Source organism: Ochlerotatus camptorhynchus, unplaced genomic scaffold (assembly GCF_037179485.1).
Source record: "Ochlerotatus camptorhynchus isolate MF236.1 unplaced genomic scaffold, CSIRO-AGI_Acam_v1.1 ptg000176l, whole genome shotgun sequence".
NCBI classification, from domain to species: domain Eukaryota; kingdom Metazoa; phylum Arthropoda; class Insecta; order Diptera; family Culicidae; genus Ochlerotatus; species Ochlerotatus camptorhynchus.
The window spans coordinates 648,181-670,428 of record NW_027040666.1 but is presented as its reverse complement, the minus strand read 5'-3'; the positions used below and the strand labels follow the sequence as shown (position 1 = coordinate 670,428).

The 22,248-nt window shown below is 38.7% G+C and overlaps 1 protein-coding gene across 3 annotated transcripts in view; it reads left to right on the top strand.

The window, feature by feature from the left end:
- The window catches only part of Ddr (discoidin domain-containing receptor 2), an 819,413-nt gene that overhangs the window by 309,241 nt on the left and 487,924 nt on the right, over positions 1 to 22,248 (top strand). For all 3 annotated transcript variants that reach the window (XM_065222576.1, XM_065222577.1, XM_065222578.1), the window contains one exon: positions 9,357 to 9,680. In XM_065222576.1, the coding sequence (XP_065078648.1) occupies positions 9,566 to 9,680 (115 nt within the window). In that variant the 5' untranslated portion in view covers positions 9,357 to 9,565. The remainder of the gene's footprint in view (positions 1 to 9,356; positions 9,681 to 22,248) is intronic.

The window sequence follows — 22,248 nt, the reverse complement described above, 5'->3', positions numbered from 1 at the left end:
GGCTAGTTTTTTATCGGGTTTGAACATATTTATCATTGGAAGGAGATTATTCTTGCTTCCGTGGATCATGCGTAAATGTCTCTGCTTACGGGTCCACCCTCCGTTTTTGGCCCTTCATACAAAGGCAAATTGACTACAACCAGATATCGTACTTGATCAAGCCATCCACGGTGGACAGTTCACTGTCTAAAGGCTGTGCCCTGCAACAATGAGTGGTACCCTTTATAAACCTACAAACAAACAAATTACTAGCCAATTCCAGATGTGACCAAGCCCTTAACATAACTTCCATTGAACTATGGAATGGCTGGGAGGAGGGTACCTGGAATCCAGGGCAGTCACTCAAATACTGTTGGAACTGCAACAATCAGCGTGCTAGCAATACCAGTTAGCGCTGAGATTATGAGAGGTGCAAGAGCACAGCCACGTAGTCGCTTCACCGTGTTCCCTGGGGGATCCAGTATAGAAAGGAAAGTAATAAGTTGTTTTTAGTGGTTCGGGTAACATATGGGTATACCGTAAGTGTACCCGTTTTTTGCCCTAGTAGTCCTCTGATTGACCCTAGCCTTCAATATTTTTTATTATTTACTACATTTATGTCGATGCAAGGTTAGGGCCAAGATTTTGCCAAATATCTAACTAAAAACATAAATATAGGTTTAAATAAACTGGAACACAAGTGCCACAGCTGGCACACTTACCCTACACTGGTTTACAGCAAAACTATACTCGTAAAAAAATACACGTCACTCACATGTGTTTCACATCTAACTTTGCGCAATTTGGCAAACACATCCATTTCAAGTGTGAATGTTTTGATATAAACTATTTCTGATCACTATGAAAACACTTTGTCCCGTTTGTTGATCTAAAAAATCACATAATTATCAAACGCTCTACACTTGCAAGTGTGATGTCAATCATATCAGATTAGTGTATTATGTTTATTGGGTTTTAACTATTTATCACACAAATTTGTTAAACAAATTTCAATTTTATTTAAAATGTTTACATTTTAATATTGTATTGCTACTTTCCCCAGCTCAATCTTAGTTTCGATGCCAGTCATCCTGTACAGGACCCATTCGTGACCCAATTAAAGTAAAGAGATTTACTGTAAGGATAGTTCTGAATAGGGAATGCTGATAAGATTTTTATGCTTTTGAAAGTATATTAGAAGCTACTTACCTTTTCGATTAAGTTTCTAGTTCGATAGACATGACTCCCAGAATATCCTCCAGAATCGATTCCTCTGAAGGGAATCCACGTACTACTCCATCACAAACAATCGGAAAATAATTATAATTAATAATTATTATTTATTCGCGAGAAATCAGCGATTGATATATTTGTTTACAAAAGCAATTACGCCCAAATCTCAAATAACGCTGGAATTTCATGAAGATCATATGATAACCTCTTCTTGTCAATCAACACTTCACTGAACCTATTAACTTGAAACACCGGGCCACGGGTTAATAGTCATCTTTCTTTACCACTGGTTTTTGCGGTTGGTAATGATCTCCTTCGAAAATTTTATCGAGCAAGAAAATCACTCTTGGTCCTGCTATCCACGTAAATGTTCTTCGAGCAATATCTTCGGGAAACGGATAGTTTGCATACGGTGCAGCTGTTTCCCATGGCAACTTTTACTTGATTTTGGATGAAGTTGACAGGTGGATAAATATGTTCTTGTTTACCTTTGAGAAACAAGTAATTCGCATCGTATTGAAATTTTAATCACTTGAAATTGATTTGTTTTGAACAGTGGTATGGTTTCATAAGTTATTGAATTGGATTCAACGTGAAATACACTTAAAATTGTGTGCACAGCAAAAAAATAATTTTGATATCACGTCAAAGTGGATGCACTACAATCATGTCGAAAATATGGTGTAATACTACTTGCTAAAAAGGACAAAATTATCATTAATACAATGCATGAACTGACATTACGCTGCTTTTACTGCATTTGTTTATTTATGTGGTCATAAAAATTACATGAAATTTTTGACATGATTGTAGTGCATCCACTTTGATGTGATATCAAAATTATTTTTTTGCTGTGTGGGATTTTTCATCAATTCAACAAGATAAAAAGCAGGTACAGAAAGGGTAATGATTCCCTTACAAGATAGTGGTGTAAGTTTGCGTGGGTGTGCTAAGAGTTTCGACAAATTCTACGGACAATTAGAAAATTATGGCAAGACAAATTCCCACGCCACTGTCAAAGACCTTTCAAGACTCCGTTACTCCATTCGAAGAATGTATTAACGAACTTGTCGGCCTGTCTAAAAGACCAGTTGTAGGGGAGAACTACCCATTATGCACCCTGAAGTAAAACGGCCATTTGTAGAAAAACAACGATAACTTTCCTGAGATCCTTTTTCTGGGTAATGGGCAGATTGTACTTTTTATTCATCAGGAGGTCAAAAATTGTTCATGACCTTGAAATCATACTTATTCTAAAAAAAATTAAATTTCATTTTGTACCAAGCATGACACAGTTGTTAAAATCATCGACCTCAAATGAAGCTTTTAACAGTATTTATCGCAAAAGAATAGAACTAATTCACTTTTTTCAAATGATTTTTAAATGATTTATTTTATGAATAACAGTTTAACACCCTATTGAGACCTAATTTCCGAAATGAAGTAAATGAATAATCACTTGAAATACCTGCATTACGCCTTTGTATTCTCTACTTTTATGTTATGTTTTGTGTCTTTTAAATGGTGCATTTTACCCCGGTGTTGTGGTACGTTTTATACATTGTTGTCGTGAGTCTCTAGCATACTGCACCATGAATCAGGCGTTTTACCCCATAATCATTTTCAAACGATTTTAAAATCATTATTTGGGAGTTAGACATTATTCAATCTTCTTAGAAAACATTTTAATGAAAAAAAAAATACATTCTCCTTGATTTTAACTTCCATACGCAAGCAATTGACGATTTAGCTTAAACAGTGCGTATTACACCATCTTACCCTAATCATTTAACTAAAATAATTGAGTGGGTGGGAAGAAAACGCTTCATTTGAGACTCAATCCAGACTGGTGTTTTTATTCTTTGGATTAGTTTATATATGCCAGAGGTACACAATATTGTTAAAACTTAATATAAATTTTTATTTCTGAAAACTAACCAGAATTTTAAAGAATAAGCCAATGACCATTCCACCACTTATTCCACTGAATCGTACCGATGGTTCAGTGGTTTATCTGATTTCTGCTGATGAGAAGGCTACTGAGATAGGACAACACATGGTCAGCTCACATAATCTCGGACAAAACATGATTAGACATTAGTTCATTTGAAATTAATTAATTATTATTTAAAGTTCTTGTTTAGAGAATGCCCACTTTGGTAGGATTGATTTGTTTCAAACTGGAAGAGAAGACTCTGCTATATACAACTACAACTAACCTACAACCACTATATACACCTAACCTACTATATACAAATTGCTTATCAAAGCATGTTCTGATATGTTGCTATTCTGCACAAACCTGGTCTGAAGGTCATCAATTTTAAAATCTAATTTTGGTCTGGAGGTCTGAAATTTTTGTGTCAAAGGGACGATCAAGGATCTCTCTCAGCACTCTATTCTGAGCGGCCTGGATCCTGGAGCTGCGTAGAGGATCGCAGGTGCTATGATTTGTTTGTAGACAGCCAGTTTGTTTACCCTTGAGAGGCGAGCCACACTGATTTCGTTCGTTTTCTCTTTAAATAGGGGAAATGGACTTAATTTAGGCCTGAATGCCCCTAATTTAAGCCCATACATAAATTCAGCAATCGACTAAATTTTCAAAAGCAACCAAAAATATCCATTAGTACCGTCCCAATGACGCGTTCATCTAGATAAAATTGATAAATAACAAATTTTTAGCGATGGGCCCAATCTTAGATCCAAAGGGCAACATTAGAGCCATTTCCCCCACTTCTATTTTCGTCATTGAATACAGAAATGAGCTAAACAGACAGCTGAGTGTACCATGACTGATTTTAATTTTAGTAGTGTGCATGATTCCGAATCACTTTTTTTTCATATTTTGTTGGTTTAAGCATAACTTGGACAGAGTATCACACAAAAACTGTAAAACTGTTGTGGTCAATTCAACTGATTAAAATCACTGAGCCAAAAAATATCCCACTCACTGGTTTAAATTGTTAGCGTTCGGTTTTTATGCTTTCAATCGGGTTCTCCGTCTGTAGCGATTTTTTTCGGGGGTCTTTTAATTTATCCCTCATTTATTCTAGGGTAAACGCTCCTATAGTTGCGGTACGTTAGAAGCGTTAGGTTCCTATAGTTGTGTATTGAGTCTCCATACACAACTATAGGAACCTAACGCTTCTAACGTACCGCAACTATAGGAGCGTTTCCCCTACTTGCTTTCAGTTCCGAGTCGTAAGATAAGTAAGATAGGTAGGTACGTCGGTTGAAAATCAATTATTAAAATACGGTGATTAGAGCACTGCACTCGGTAGTTACCAAGCTTTTGAAAAAGACGAAAAACGAGAGTCCAATCTACAATTGTATAAACAGAGTAACAAGTCTTCTTCTTCTTCTTCTTCTTCTTCTTCTTATTCGCATTTAAAGCTTATTACGTTGCGCATACATTAGCACATTGCGTGCTCTCAACTTTGTGTTCTATAAATGCACTTCCACAGTTATTAATTGAGAGCTTTCGATGCCAATATCAATGCATAAATTTGTATATTGTGTGGCAAGCACAATGATACTCTATGCCCAGGGAAGTCGAGAAAATTTCCAACCCGAAACCCTCGACCGGACCGGGAATCGAACCCGCCACCTCCGGCTTGGTAATACCGTGCCTTTACTGACTAAGCTACGATGCTGTGGGATTGCTGAAACTACCGCGCGATCATACTGCTGATCACTTCCAAGGTTCTCTCCCAAATACTAAGCCTCCGTCTATAATCTATTGAAACATAATTCGTTGGGCAATACCAGCATACAACACATTAGATCGATACAGCTTGTCAGATAAACAACTGATCCAAGCACTGATTGGATGGTTGTCAAGTTTAAGATTGTCTTTATCTAAATGTGTACAACATTATTGTCAGAACTATTTGCATTGATTTAGCACGGATAATGTTAAACAGGGACTACAAGAGCGAATCAAGAACCTACGAAGAAGAATAAAAATAAGCCAGATATCCTATCTTATCTTAGAGATAAACTGACGCGATTGGTCAAGGAAACCATGAATCAAGTGATATGCGTTGTTTGAGTTACGCGTAAGATAAAATACATAAGAGCAAGTGGTTCAAGAGAAGATAATGTTAGCCTCCCACCACGAGTTCAGGCTGACGGCGATGAAATTGAGGTGGTTTACAAATTCGTGTATCTCGGCTCACTGGTGACTGCCGATAATTACACCAGCAGAGAAATCCATAGACACACTACCGGGGGCGATCCCGGCGTAGTGGTTAACATCCATACCTCTCACGCTAAAGTCACGAGTTCAAATCTCACCCCCGGACAAGTCACAAATGACCCAAGAGTGTTAAAGTGACTATAATAAAAAAAAAAAAAGAAAATAGACACACTACCCAAGTAGTCCACAAGCCAGCTAATCGCATTTTTGCAATATAAGGCTGTTATACGACTGATATAAAGTTCGGAACCCTACACAGCAAAAAATAAATTTTAATATTACATCCAAGATGTTCAATCATGTCAAAAATCTCATGTAATTTTTATGGCCACAAAAATAAACAAATACAGTAAAATCAGCGTAATGTCAGTTCATGCACTATAGAGATGAACTAGCCTAAGGCTAAAAATCTCTTAAATAAAGAATAAAAAAAAAATAAAAAAAAACTTCATGCACTGTATTAATGATAATTTTGTTCTTTTTGGTAAGTAATAATACATCATATTTTCGACATCCACAGTGCATCCACTTTGATATGATATTAAAATTAATTTTTTGCTGTGTATATTTACCTTATATCGCAAAAAAAAGCGATTATCGGGTAGTTAGCGGGCTTGGTGGCTACTTGGGTATGGCAGAGAATCGTGATTACTTTGGACTCCAAAGGACACTCCGGTCGAATAAAGTTTACCACACCACGTAGCTGACTATCTAAAAAAACGCTTATTAGAGTGGTAGTCCTCTACCAATGCGCTGGATTACCGAGGTGAAGCAATCGGTTAAGTTGTGTGAATGAAACCTTTGTACGATACAAGCAATTAGTGACGTCACTAATTGCGTTTACGTTGATTTTTTGGATTACTAGTACAACAATATTTCACGATCTGCTTCACCACTCTCTGTATCTCATTGGTCCTCTACGGCCACAAGACAAGTAGTATGCTCGTGGAGAACCAACACCACCAACGTAAGGCGTACCATCTATGGTGGAGTGTAGATGGAAAACAGAATGTGAAGGAGACGAATGAACCACGAATTGCACCAGCTACCGGAAAAACCACTCATTGTTCAAATAGCAAAAATGGGTAACTACAAAGGGCTGATGCTTCGAAGTAGTAAGAATGCCGGACGATAATGACTCGACTGGAACAAAACAAAGAGGCGTGCAGCGGACAAGAAGGATTGCCCAGGTGAAAGGTGACCTGTGAGGCCTTCGCAGACAGTGTTAAATGAAGATGACCTCTGTGTACAGTATAGGTCAGACAGGCCTTAGTCTGAATGGTTAGGCAAATAAGTGTCTCGAATACATATCCTAACTTTTATTTATAGCAACTGCCATTTCTTATCCTCAGGGATACTTATTCTTATCAAATTTGCTGGTCTCTTCAAATTCACTTCAAATTAGACATTTTTCATGTTTGTACTATTCTGTATTGTTTAAGGAATTAATAATGTGCCACCCATCACTTCTTTTCGAAACGCCATAAAGCTCTTTTAAATAGCAAAGACCCGTCATAGAACAAGCAAAACAACAAACCGAGCACTTCCTCTATAGCCACATGGAAAATCCACAACGTTTCCGTTGTTGTTGGTTTCGAAATTTCGCAACATAAACGGCTTGAAATTAGCATTAAAACCGAAACTGTCGGTCGGTATGCTTTCCGACGCTATTTTCCATGTCGAACGTTTAGCGACGCCCGCCTTCACCTTTGCCATTGCCTCCCTCCTAGGAGGGCGCCGACAGACGACGATGGATCCGCGCTGATGACTCAGAACGGAATCACTCATTTCATGCACTCCACACCCAGCCCAGCTTGGTTTCGCTTATTTCGAGCCGGTTGTGTTCACACTTCTATGCATTCAGTTGAATGGAGCTGAAAAACGATCCGTTTGGCACATTCTCTCCCGCTCCTTTGCCTCCTTCCGGAGTAGAAGGTGCACCATTGCGACCACTGGAGCTGGCAGCAGTAGTGGAACCGAAAGCAAGTATACTATTTTGATTGCATGCGAAAATTTCTCATTATTTGGTTACCAATTCCCTCCCCCCAACCTCTCGCAACTCCTTTTGGTACCACTGTCACTGGAATACTATAAAGAGACCGAAAGTGATATCAAAGTCATGTCGTCAGAGACACTAGCAATGCCAACAGCTCCAGAGTGCAATAAAACTTTACGGTTTTGTTCCTCATCTGGCAGAGTGTGGCAATGTTGCCAGAATTTTGGTGGCGTTTTGCAGTATATTGCTACTCCCGTAAATGGCTCAATCCGATATCACTGCAACTCATCACAGCCCAATTATGCTATGGCTGTCTTTAACAACTCCCTATCCCTAGCGGTAAACGATCCTGAACTGGGAGCAGCATGTCTCGAAAATTGAAACTAGCACGCTACTAATTAAATAAACTCTTTGATTCATTCGGAATGATATGATGAATGCTTTTTGTAATTAATTAGTGTTTTTATTAGTCGCATCAATCATACTCCGTAGCACACACTTCACTTGGCTCAGCTATCGGACCAAGCCCTGCGTCGATGGGGCGTCGTTCGAAAGCGGATGTCGAGAGTACCTACGGATCAAACGACGTTGACGCAACGGGAGCAGACACATGGGCAATGAAGGAGACCGAGACGAACTTGACGAGCTGTTGGAACGCAAATATTTGCTACAAAGTGCCTAGGATGGATTAAATTTATTTGCTCGTTCATGCTGCTTCTAAATAGTTCTAGGTACGAAAGAGAGTCTGTTGGTACGATGTTCGGTGCATTCGATGTTTGTATAGAAGGTGGAACAAATTAGCTACGCCTCAGTTGTATGATGCAACATAACGATGCTAATCGAGTGGGAGTGAAGTCGCGATCGAGCAAGGTTCGGTTGGTTCATGCACTGTCACATTATCTTCGGTTGGCGTTCGACCTTCACCTAGAGTTTTATGTACGTTAGCTACCTTCAGAACAAGATTTCATACTTTGACTGATGGAAAGAAATTACGACTATCGCTTGGTATGTCAACGTACGTGATTTGTTTTCCGACGAACTTGTTTTCCGTGCTGAGCACCAATGCTACCGACGCCAGGGAAGCAGCTCCCACACCTGGACCCTACGTATCGACCCATCAACTCATGAACTGGGGACCAACGGCTTTACTTCCCGTGATCAAAGATGTTATGCCTCAGAACATCCCGGTGGCGCCGACTGGGATCTAACCCAAGCCTGCTGGGGTGAGAGACAATCATGCTTACCACTACACCACCGGCGCCGTTATTATTTTTTGTTGAAAGCCATGTATAAAATGTAACTTCTCAAAACGACTCACATGCTTTGAAATTACCAAAGTTATTTATTAAATTGATACATCATGTTACGTCTATGTGTTTTTATTTTTGTTCATTGTCATCATTTTATTTTTCTTCTAATTTTATTGGAGTTTCATCCTAATATCGATTATTTTTAAAATAAATTTAGTTTTCGCTTAAACATTTTAATGTCATTTAATTCAATTCACGTGATAGCAGTTCCATGATCTGTACCGTGCTGTAAACTAAACCTAATGAGACCTTGAAGCACTTTTCGTTCCATCAACACACTGTACTGCCGTCTAAACTCGACTTTGTATTTGATTGCCGAAAATGAAGATTGGCAGCTTGAGCAGAGCCGTCTGTTCGCCTGCATCCACTTTGCTTTTGCACGATACATATTTAATTCAAACCAAAGCCAAAACGAACGTGTTTCGAATCAGCTGAACTGCACTCAGTTGCTGTGAGTCTGTTCTCAATTAACGCTAATTGACCGGCAAAAGTTATAAGCTGTGTCATGCATAAGCAGTTGCTGACGGCTGCTATATTTAGAGTTCCAAAATACGAATCGTGAATTTATACCATAAATCTCCAGCGCACATGAAAAGGAAAAATTAAACTGATTATTTCTCTTCTGATTTCCCATTTGCAGATACGCGAAAATGTCTACGACCAGAACACAAGGAAACCACATCAGTAGCTATACCAGCAACAGTCGGTCTGAGCAATTTTAATACATATCGAAAGTATTCAGAAGAAAACGAAAATATCATTTAGAATAACACCGACGCAAACGACCAACATTTTTCAAAGCTTCATACCCAGACACCGTTGTTATTGTTCTTGTTGCTGGATGAGAAAATGGCTGTAATCCGCTCACCGGAAGTGCTGACCAATGCCGTCTCCTGGTGGAACAAGTTTGTGCTGGTGCTGATCTTCCTGGAGGTGTTTGCCCACGTTGAAACGCTCGATCTAGGTGAGTACAGATGGCGTTTGGTTTCAGCTTTTTGGAATTGGACACACGGCTGGAAGTTGAAGAGAGATTTTTTTGTGGGTACATTATATAGAAACCATATACACACTAATCGAGTCAGTACGGTTTTACCGAGTTTTTGAATTGCGGAACTGTTCGGGAAAAGTTTAAGAATCTGTGGAAAATTTATTAATGAGAAAATTTGTTCTGAACTTGTTCATACTTAGTTCTGTTAACCCCATTTAATGATAGAAAATAAAGTTGGTCGTTTTTATTGATTCCTTACGGACAACGGTCATTTGAATTTTTACCGACTTTTTCAGCAATTCAAAAACCCAGTAAAAAATACCGACTCCTGTAAAAAAATCTTAGTGTGTATACAATAATCATCACATTTCCTAATATGTGTAGTAGACCTAATCATTTACACAAAAAAGATTGGAATCCGCCCAGGCAACAACACTAATTCCATATACGTTGGTCTCGAATGATTCCGTTTACGCGAGGGAATCTACACGTAGCCTATGGGATTTGATCTAATAGGGACCAACATGGAATATCTCGCGATGCTGAACATATAGAAGGTTACTGTCTTCGGCAAAAATGTTCACTAGATCAAGATCTAATGGTTTATTGATAGAAATTCGGAATTTTCTCACTACGTGGCGCTACTGTTCTTGAATTTGTGATTTCCATCCTTGCCATCTAGGAAGTTGCTGTCTTCGGCAAAGTTGTTCAGTGGACCAAGACCTTCATTTTTAAAAATAAATTAGTTGATAATTCGGAAACTTTGTCCTGCTGCTGTATATGTGAGATATTCTTCGTGCTTTATAACAATAACCTGTCATTCTAAGAAAATATAACATTATGAAATATGCCCTTAAACATTGTTTGCTGCAGGAGACGATTTCAAGCAACACAAAAGTCCAACATGGAATGTAGTCAAGGAGAGTCTACTTCGTCATTTAGCAATATCACTTCTATCATTCTTTCGTAATTTTCACCCAGCTGCTATTGTTAGTTTGCGTGTTGAAATTTAAATAACAATCATATTTGGTATGGTTGTAAAAAATAATCCGGAAATAAAACGAAGCACAGAATGCTTTTGGTGGAAATTTGCTACGTTTAGTATGTGGACTGCCATGTTGAATTTCCCGTTTAGAAAAAAAATAAATGAGAATTTGGTGTTTGATCGATCAATGTTAGCTTAGGTTTCTGATAGTGTACTTTTTACATTTGATGTATATATTCCTTCCATCCCAAAAGAAGTTCGTCAAGAAGTCACGTTCGTGTCGTGAGTGACAAAGCGCTGCAGCTCGGTTAGTTTTTGGAGTTTCAAGATCTCCAAGTACTTCTACAACCGTTGTTTCCTTTTATGCAATCAGTTCATAAATCTCAGCATGCGTCATATATATAACTCCCAGCGCCGGTCCCAGAGCTCGAATGTCTTGGGCGACGTCTGCATTGTCGTTGCTGCTTTCATTGACATTTCCGCTGATCTCAGATGGCAAAAGAGCGAAAAGAGGATTTCAAAATATCGCATAAAAAAGGAAATCACAAGTTCAGGCACACTAGCACCGTGAGAAAATTCTGAACTTCTGTCTACCAACAATAAGGTCTTGATCCACTGAACAACTTTGCCGAAGTAAGCAACTTCCTAGATGGCAAGGATTTCAAGATATCACACAAACAACGGTATCACAAATTAAGCACACTAGCGCCGCGTAGTGAGGAAATTCCGAACTTCTATCATCCAAAAATAAGTTTTTGATCCACTGAACAACTTCGTCGAAGAAAGCAACTTCCTAGATGACAAAGGTTCCAAGATATCACAAAAACAAGGGCATCATTAATTTATGCACACTAGCTACTAAATTCCGAACTTCTGTCCACCAACCTTTAGGACTTGATCCACTGAACAACTTTGCCCAAGACATTATTTTTTAATTTATTTATTTCGTCAAGCAAAGTAGACCACATACAATGGTTACAATGTTTTACTCACATACTATGCATTATTTCTGTTATGTTTTAGTTGGGTTTTAATTTCTTCTTTTGACATAGTGATGCTAATGACTTCACAGTGTAGATTATACTGTCGCATCATTCGATTGAAGGGGCCATTTTTTGCCAAATTTGTTCTGTGTGATTTTTCTGAGAATAATTTTCGTGTTCTTAGATGCCGACAGGGTGTGTAGAAGTTTAATTGTGAAAGGTGGTGAAAGTATTTCTGATGATTCTATGCGATGTGAAATAATGTCATTGATGAAGAAAAGCATTGCAAATTCGCGGCGTTCTTTGAGTGTTTGTAAGTTACAGCGTGCTTCATATGATGGAAGAGGAAATGCGGTCCATTTCAATTTGCGAAGGGCATATAAAAGGAATTGTTTTTGGACGGATTCTATGCGTTCCTCGTGTATGGCAATGTACGGATTCTATACTAGGTTACAGTATTCCAGAATAGGTCTTACGTATGTAATATATAATAATTTGATAGTGTATGGGTCTTGAAAATTATAGCTGAACCTCTTAATGAAGCCCAACATACTATTTGCTTTCGTTATGATTGTATTATAACGTTCTACAAAAGTGAGTTTGGAGTCTAGGATCACACCAAGGTCCCTTACCATTTTACTTTTTTCTACTTTTTGGTTGCCTAAAAATATTTCAAAAAGAGGTGTTTCTATTTTTCTGCTAAATACAATTGCGTTGCATTTTTTTACATTGAGTTGGAGTAGACTTTCACTACACCAAGTGTTGAATACGTTGAATTCATTCTGGAATTCTGCTGTGACGATAGAATTACTTATTTCTATGAAGAGCTTCATGTCGTCTGCATATATAAGAACTTTTATTTTTAACCTTAACCTTCTATATGTCCAGGATCGCGAGTTATTCCATGTTGGTCCCTAGTAGATCAAATCCCATATGCCACGTGTACTATATTTACGCGAATTCGATTTACACGGTACGTATATTACTCGCACTCTTCGGAGGGAGAGTGTATGAATAAACAAACTGATCATCTCTCTCGCACCACGTAGCTTACAACACGGGAAGAAATCCGATTCCATTTTCATGAATAAAAAATCATGAAATGAAAAAACGTTCCATGCCATGAAATCATAACAATGATCTACACTTTTATGATGGAAATTCATGATTTCATAATGCAGCGGAATCATGACCGCTACAAGCGTTACACGTACTTGGCAAACCGTATTCATAAAATGCACTAAATAGGTAGCTCTTATACGCCTTTTGCCTTCCTCCTTATGGTAGTCTAGTGGTTCAAGTATGGGTTTAATGATCCCAATGTGCTTGGTTCGAATCCTGTCTGACGCTTTATTTTATTTTGTTTTACATGTTTTGGTTCAAAAGCTGAAAGTTAAATTCATGAATTTAGTTCATGGTTTCAACTCGGATGATTCATGATTTTAGGAATCTTGACTGCGTAACGCATAAATAGCTCATGATATCATGAATATTATTCATGGTGCATTTTCCTAACATGATAATACTCTATGTTCATGAAATAATGAGTAATTTTACTCGTTTTGGTGATTGGATTTGTTCTCGTGTACTCCCTTCCCTGCTCCCTGCTCCCTGCTTTTCCACAATGAGAGTAACACACTGCAACCTAGTTCAAGATGGATAGATTTATAGGTGATCAAGTACTCACGGTCCACTAGTGTTGGTGAGTTATTTGCCGTTAATTTTCAGGAAAAGTTCACTATGTTGCCATAAAAGGCGCAAAAAAAAAAATACTGATGGATTTGGACAGATTTGGACCCGTTTCATATGATCAGAAGGTATATGTTGGCTACAAATGCCATCCTAAATTGATTTTCGACGCGAGTGATGTGAATTTCACGAAGAAACACGAGAAGGATTGACTATAGCAAAACATGCCATATACAATCGTCATAGTTCCTTTTAGTACTGACTATTAAACTAACACTTTTTCCTTCTGTGGCACCTTCTTATAAGGTGCCTAGAACCTGGTTGTCAACCTGATTATTTGACTGGTTGTTGGATCTCCTTTCGATCAGTTCATACAACCGAGCCAAAATTTCACAACTGCGCCACACACAATCCAATCTGTTTTTCGAATAGTACGTCAACTTGTTGGCCAACAACCATTTAAAATACACATGGTTTTGATGCGACTTCCACATTCACACTGCAACCTAGTTGTAGACTTAGGCTCCGCCCATCATAAATCAAACCGCTTTGATTTTACTTCAACCGATTCACCAAATGTCATTTTTGTATTGCACACGATACAATCGAGCATCATCGCAACCTGTTTGTCAACCAGATTGCAGTGTGTTTGGCGTCCATGACATGTTAACCAGATTAGCAAACATAAACGAGCTGGTTACAGTTGCATATATAAAATCCTTCAACAGTTTACAGTTGCTTCACAGTGATATAAATCTAGAAAAACATTTTAAATGATCTTATGTGCTTTTAAAGATTCTCTTCATCGACTTTATCTTTTGTTAACAACTCAGCTGCAAAAACATTTTCTGTTGTGCTTGACGTTCTAGATGCTAGATGAAAACCTCCTTGATCAAACTATGTGGCAAAAAATAGCATGAAATCTGTGTGTATAACCGTGATTACCAAAAGAGACAGTCGATGGATCGATCAAAGCAGATAGGGCCTTTTAAAGAGTTCATCTAGAAATTGTGAAAATGCGTGGGTGTCCACCTTTTGTCCATCCTAAATATCCACAATTATCAAATTAAACGAAGTATATTTTGGCGGGCATTAAGCAGTGAAACCACTTTGCCAATCTGCCCATTTGACTTTTTAAGTGCCAAGCTGTCCCTGAAACCATGTTGATGTAGTCAATTTCGAACTATTTGAGGTGTAACGTGAATTACAAACTCATTCTCGATACGTTTTTCTATTGTAGGAGAGCTGTCATGGAGAACAGGTCTTGCATCGTTAATAGATGGAAGACATCGCTGCTAACAATTATTTTATTTGTCGGGTAAAGAAGTACTCCACCAACTGCAAGTTGGAAACCTTGCTATTTTCAATTTTATTGAAATTCCCGCAGGATTCAAAGTTAGTTGCTCTAACCAGGGTGAGAGCCTATATTTATGGAGTAGAGAGAGAGTGTCAATCAATTGAAAATATAGTTTTTAGCTCAGAAATACCTTTGAGATTGTATGCCCAAGAGCCAGTACTCTAACTATTACGAGATCCTACTTTGAGAATCTACAGGTTTTCTTGAACTAGAAACATACCGAGGAGTTTTCAGATGAAAACAACGATACAGCCGCATTGAGTATCACTTATGCTCTAACATTATTCTACAATTCTTTTCCCTTACATGTATAGCGAAATTCTATCCTAAAAATGATCCTTGAGTAGAAAATTCCCTGATCTAATGTGTAGGTGAAAATGGGACAACATTAAAAAGTAGATTCTTTCCTGCATTAATCACCTTCATTCTCTCCTACTTTGTGTAATAAACTTCCACCTCGCAACGCTTTCAAATTCAGTTTAAAAAATATATATGTGGACGTGTTCTTATACGCCCTTCTGACATGCGCTTATCTATCGTGCAGCGCATATCTTACAACTCTATTCTGACCTGAGCGCAACATACATGAACCTAAATAAACAACTAGTCTTGTAATCTTTCGTTCCACTTTCTTTGCAAAACGTTATCCTTATACTTGTTATACTTTACGAGGAAACATGGTTTGTCTAAAAATCAATTTTTTCATACTCTGATCTTTCCTTGATAATGAATGATGTTGGTTGATTAGCAAATGCCGCGTTCGTAACACGGTACTACCAACAAAGAAAGGTAAAAGCTACTATTTTTATCATACTTTGCTTTCATATACCATATGCGTGATAATTTTTGCACCATCGTACAAATAAGGTTCCCGTTTCACCTGTGCATACAATGCCTTGGTTTTCTTTGCATGCACGTAACCACGTAGTAGGCTGTGCATAAAAGAAAATGATTTACTTAGTTTGACAGTTGCACCATGACGAAGTGGCAGTGTATTCGTAATTTGTCCCACGCACAAATGTCGCAAAAAGACATTTCAATCGCCGTGGGAGTGTCCCGGTGGACCGTCAAAAGGGTTTTAGACCGAGAAAAGAAAGGACAACTATCCGCGAAGGTGGATACAGGTCGTCCGAGGTCAGCTGGGGTTCCGAGGGTCAACGCTGCTATCCAAAGAAAGATTCGGGTGAATCCAGTGCACCGTTTGAAAAATTCATGTAAATTTCTGCGAGATATAGCGCACATAAAATTAACGCTAGATTTGGCATAAATTTACACGATATTTCGTGTAAATTTAAACGCAATTACACTTAAATTAGCAATATTGTATGCAAGCTTGTAAACGATTTCGTTGTTTATGCCAACTGTAGCTCAAAACTAAACGAGGGGAGATTTTATGGGATAGTTAAAATTCAGAATTTTTTTCTGTGTGCGTTCAATAAGGAAAATGACAAAGGAACATGAGATCCGTGACTTAACGGCACGGAAGATCATAAAGGAAGATTGCGGGGCGAAGTCGAGGACACGGAAAAAAAACTCACATGATTACCAACCGCATCCGGGAGCTACGAGTCGAACGATGTAAGAAAATCTCGAACTTCCTTAAGCGAAAAAATCGGTAATCCTGTTCACCGACGAGAGCATTTACCGTCGATCCCGTATCAAAATCCAGAACCGACCGGTGTATTAGTTCTCTTCCGGTAAAAGACGTGGCCGACGAGCACAAGAACATGTATCTGACCAAGCATCCTGCTAGCGTTATGGTGTTTGGATTGGTGGCTTCCGTCGATCAAAGAACAGTACGGTCCGAAGCCAAATGTTGTATTTCAAAAAGATGGGGCTCCATGCCACACCTCGAACCGCACTCAGAACTGGTTGCAGGAACATCTTCCATTCTGGGCGAAGGATATGTGGCTGCCATCCAGCCCCGATCTGAATCCGCTGGATTACTCAATATGGCGCGTCATGTAGGCCAAGGTCTGTTCTAAACGCCGCCCGATTACAGCAACCCTCAGACAAACATTGACCCGTACCTGGAGAGAAATGGATCCAGACTACATTATAAGAACCTGCCGTGCATTCCGGAAGCGTGTGGAGGCCGTAATTGCAGCAAGTGGAAACTCGATCGATGGTTAACATTGTTAAAGACCCTGAGAAACATCGCCCCTTTGAATAAATAAAAAAAACTCAAAAACGAAATTTTTGAGAATTTTTTTAGTTTTGTCATTGCTCAATGGTGCAAAAATTATCACGCATACGGTATTTATACTTGTTTTTCAATTGTGCATTCATCAGCAACCAAACTTAACTCACATAAGAAGTCTGGAAGATCATAAAAGTTTTTTTTTTCTTTTATATCAATAAAAATATTTCCTATATCTCCGATTCGACTGGAGACACATAACCGAATCTGATTACATTTTATCAACCGTGGATGACGATTTTGACTGAGATACTCCAATTAATAACTAAATCGAGAAAATAAAGCATTTTTTTCACTTCCAATGCTACACGGTGCAAATGTCAGCTCTCACCAATATTTTTTTAATATTCTTCTATTCACCACCAGTGGCAGAAGTGATCGTTTAGATTCTTCTCAGTTCGTCTATATTTTCAGAATTTGCAGAGTATGCCAGAATCAAGAAATGTAACTCATTATAATTTGAAGACATCTCGTTCACAATACTGCATCTTCGGATGAGCATTCTTATTTATTACGACTTCATTCGCTCCTGCCCCCGAAGTCCATCCAGTTCCCAAACTGTTGATTTGTGGTTCATTTTGGGCTTTTCCCTTGTTTCCACCACTCCACAGTTCAGCGAGTCCCAAAGACGAATCCGATTATTTTCGAAACAGCAAAAGTTGCAAATTAGTCTCGTCAGCAGTTCCCCGAGTCCGGCATCTACCAGAGGCCCAAGAAGAAAAGTTCGACAACGGACAACACAGAGTGGATTCAATTTTCTTTACGACCAATTTACGGTTTTATAACTTTGAGAATTTGCCTTCACGCCCCGGCATGCGAGACAAATAAACAGAATGAGAACGATAGAGAGTGAGCAACAGATTAATTTTGCACCGTTCTTCTTCAAACGACCAGACATCATCACATTTGCAGGTTATGTGTAGATTTTCGGTGAAATAGTTGTGTTTATTTGCATACTTATTTCATTCATATGTATCCCTCTGGTTTCTCTGCTGCTGGGCTAGTGGATGTCCCCAAAGTGAACCGAAAGAGCTGAAAATCCATTCGGACAACCCTCTCCTGCTGCACCACATGAATGTAGGTAGTAGTAGGTAGTGAAGACCGAGTTTGGAATTGAAATGTTGTGTAGGAAATTTTCATTACTTTTTCTCCGTGTCATCGTCTGGGGAGCTGATGGTCCTGCTCGTTCTGGTACGGTGGACAAATCGAGAAGGAACAGTTGTGCATATGCTAGCTCCAACGGTTGGTGGTTCTTTGGATCGTTTTCCTGTGTTGAGGTTAGCAGAATATGGAGTGTAAGGTGAAACGGGATTATGGATGTGGATCGTCCAGAATGTACAAACGAAAGAGCCAGAGTACTAGTGTGCTGGGCATGAACTATGGGTTATATTGATGGAATATGGTGGGGAATTTGGAACAAATGTAAAATTATGATCAATTTCTTTATTTAAAGTGGATACTTAAACTAACTAAACATAGTGTGAGTTGAAAAAATAAGTTCAAGTTCTTGAATACCTTTATATTTCGTTCTCTTTCCATGATAATCAATAATGTTATAATTTCCCATTAATGTGGCATAATTCTTTTTTTTTCTTTGATTTGTTTTCCGTCGATCTTGTTTTTCGTGCTGAGCACCACTGCTACCGACGCCAGGGACGTAGCTCCCACACATGGACCATACCTATCGACCCATCAACTCATGAACCGGGGACCCAAGGCTTTACTTCTCTTCCCCGTGATCAGAGATGTTATGCCTAAGAACATCCCGGCGGCGCCGACTGGGATTGAACCCAGGCCTGCTGGGGTGAGAGGTAATCACGCTTACCACTACACCACCGGCGCCACCTAATGCTGCATAATTCATTTTAAAATATGTTTGCCAGAATTAATTGCAGGCGTTTTTGTTTTCTAACTACTAACTAGTTTGGCATAATATTCATTTTAATCTGTTAAATTATCTGTTTTATCATTTTTATTTTACGTTGATCTGTTGTTCGTAATCGAGTACCAATAACTAACGAGCGTTGTTTTTTTTCAATTGATGATAATCACCGGCGGAAATAGAGTGCCAGAGAGGCGACTTCCACACCTGAATCGAACACATGGGCCGGAACCAACGGCTTTACTTCTTCGGAGGGAAGACGAGGCCAGACATTTTTTCTCAACGACCTCACCTGGGATTGAACCCATACACAATGGGGTGAGAAAACTGACACGTTCACCACTAAACCACCGGCGGCGTCATTTATCAATCTGTTATTACCTTACTCTTCTTTACCACATATCATGTACTGCATAAGGACCAAAGAGTACTAGTAGAGGCTTAATAGATCACGACTTGAAAAACCCTGCTTTACACCATGGATAATGTTTTACTAAAGTATTTGTTACAATGAACATTGATCTTAATTATTGCAAACAAATGTCAAACATCGTAGGGCAAAAGTAATTTTTGGGCCCTCCATTAGCCCTCCATGAGTCGGTTATGGTCCTCCATGAGTCGGTAATGGTTCAGCTACAAAACAAGACCATGCTGGGTTTGATTTCCGGTCCGGGCTACACTGAGGCAAATAGACTTAACAATTTCATAAGGCTTGACTTACACAGAAATGTATTCTGAATTTTAATTGTGATGTAAACATTCATTCACGTAAACTTGTATTTCATTTCACGAAAGCATCACAGAACAGAAGTAGAACTTCAGATCATAAAGTGGCTACACTTTTCCATTCACGACCACTAGTGCACCTGGTGGTAGAAGGCATCTTCTGCCTGCATCTGGAAAAATGCTATGATAGTGTGAGTGCGCATAGAAAGTCTATTGTGAAACGCTACCACAACGCATCGCTTGTTGAGTAGAAAAACGTACCACTTTTTGATTCACCGATTCGTTTAAACTTCCCCTTTTGTTCTGTGAAAACATGCAACTTGTAAGCACTGTTGTTTACAAGGATGTTTTTTTTTAATAACATTTGCATACCAGATTTGCAACATGTCATGAAATGTCTCAGAACTTTACACGATTTATAATGTAAACATATAGGGTATACGTCCCTAACCTCGGTCTAATATGCAGCCATAGATTACGTTTTTAATCATAACTCATCAATTAATTTACCTGCAAACGATATTCTACTGCTAAATGGTATGCTTAGATATGCTTATCATGTCGTTTGCTATCAGGAACCGCAAAAAGTTGAAAAACTTACTTTTTTTAAGACAAAAACTCACCAGGGAAATGTATGTAATATCGGTCTATTGTCCCCAAATTGGGTCTATTTATGGATGCAACTTCGTCCTATCCTGTTTGATTCTCAAAAAAAACGCTCTTGGTAACGTTTTCTTATGTATTTTTTTTTATCACTATCACTGTTAACTTAATACTCTTCATTCCTCAAAACATTTCTTAGAGAAAATTTTACGAAAACTACATTAAATCACTCAAGTTAAAAATTAAAAATTAAAAATTTCGCTTATCGTCTTTCGACCGCAGAATATCTAAATCAAAACATTGTGATGTTCATTATACAGATTTGGCAGAAAAAATCTCCCTTCCTGTTCGTTCCTTATCATCCAAATGCAAACCACATTGTTGACGTTACTCTTATTGCTATATGCTGTCAAATGAATTTCATGGGCCAAAGTTAGGAACATAGAAAAGAAATGTGTCCCTAAAGTTGGGTCCATGATTTACTTGTGAAAACGTTGTTAAACAATTAAAATAAACATAAAATATTCAAACAGTAACTGTGAGTTTTACGTCTAGTGTGTATTATCAGGTAATTCCATTCAATAAATGCCATAATCAGGCCATTTGATGATCGTCAGTGCAACCTTCCCATCTTAACCTTAGAAGTCATGGCGGCTAAAAACTCCGAACAGAGTGATATTCTCAACCAGTTTTATTACTTACGAGAGCTGAAAATGTATTGAAATGTTGTGATATAAATTGATTTGTGTGTGGTACACATTTATCAATCATCAGTGATCAATATTTTCCTTATTTTTTGTGTAATATTCCTTAATTAATTATTTATTTGCGTGATAGGCCGAATGAAAGGACTAGACCCACATTACATACCGTAACCCTATGATATGTTTTTTTTTTTTCCTTTGGTTTGTTTTTTCCGTCGATCTTGTTTTCCGTGCTGAGCACCATCAACTCATGAACCGGGGACCAACGGCTTTACTTCCCATCCGAAGGAAGGCGTGATCAGAGAGGTTATGCCTCAGAACATCCCGGCGGCGCCGACTAGGATTGAACCCAGGCCTGCTGGGGTGAGAGGCAATCACGCTTACCACTACACCACCGGCGCCGCTGAACGACATATATGAATCTCATAAGATTTTCGTCTAACATGAGGTAGCTCTTATACACCTTTAGTCATTCCATTCTCCCAAACTTTCATAGATAAGTGGTTCAGACGCAGGATCCTTAATCTCAACGTTCGTGGTTCGGTTCCAGTCTGCTCCGTTGTATTTTTTTTTTATGTTGGCATTATTTTTCATAGGGCAAATCAATGCAATTCATAAGTATTTATTGTGGCTTAAACTCATAACAACAAATTCAACAAATCTTTTGTAGAGTCGAAATTTCCTGCAATCTGGAAAGAGTTATTTATGGTTCCGGTACACAAGAAAGGAGATAAACGTGACGTTAAAAACTACAGAGGAATTACTAATCTCTCTGCAGCATCAAAACTATTTGAGATAATTGTGAGTGGTTTCATTCTTGAGCACACCAAATGCTATATCTCTAGTGACCAACATGGCTTCATGCCTGGACGATCGGTTACCACAAATCTTCTAGATTTTACCACGACATGTTTTAAGCAACTGGAAAATGGGGCACAAATAGACGTCATCTACACTGATCTAAAAGCAGCGTTTGATACGATCAACCATGACATTATGTTGGCAAAGCTATCCAAACTCGGTGCGTCGGACCGTTTGACTTCGTGGTTGTGCTCCTAGTTGACTGACAGGTCTCTGCGAGTGAAACTCGATTCCAGTACTTCCTCGTATTTCACGAACTCGTCAGGTGTCATCTTGGCCCGTTGCTGTTTGTGTTGTACATCAACGACGCACTTCTTCTACTTGGAGATGGCTGTAAGCTTGCGTATGCCGATGACCTAAAGCTGTACTTCGTGGTGCGGACTGCTGAGGATTGCATTCGTCTTCAATCGGTATTGGATCTGTTCGTTGATTGGTGTCGTCGGAATAAGCTTACCCTCAGCATTCCTAAATGTATGGTAATGTCGTATTACCGCAACAGGCAGCCGATTGTTTTTGACTATGCCATCAACGGTGTGGTTCTTCAAAGAACCGAC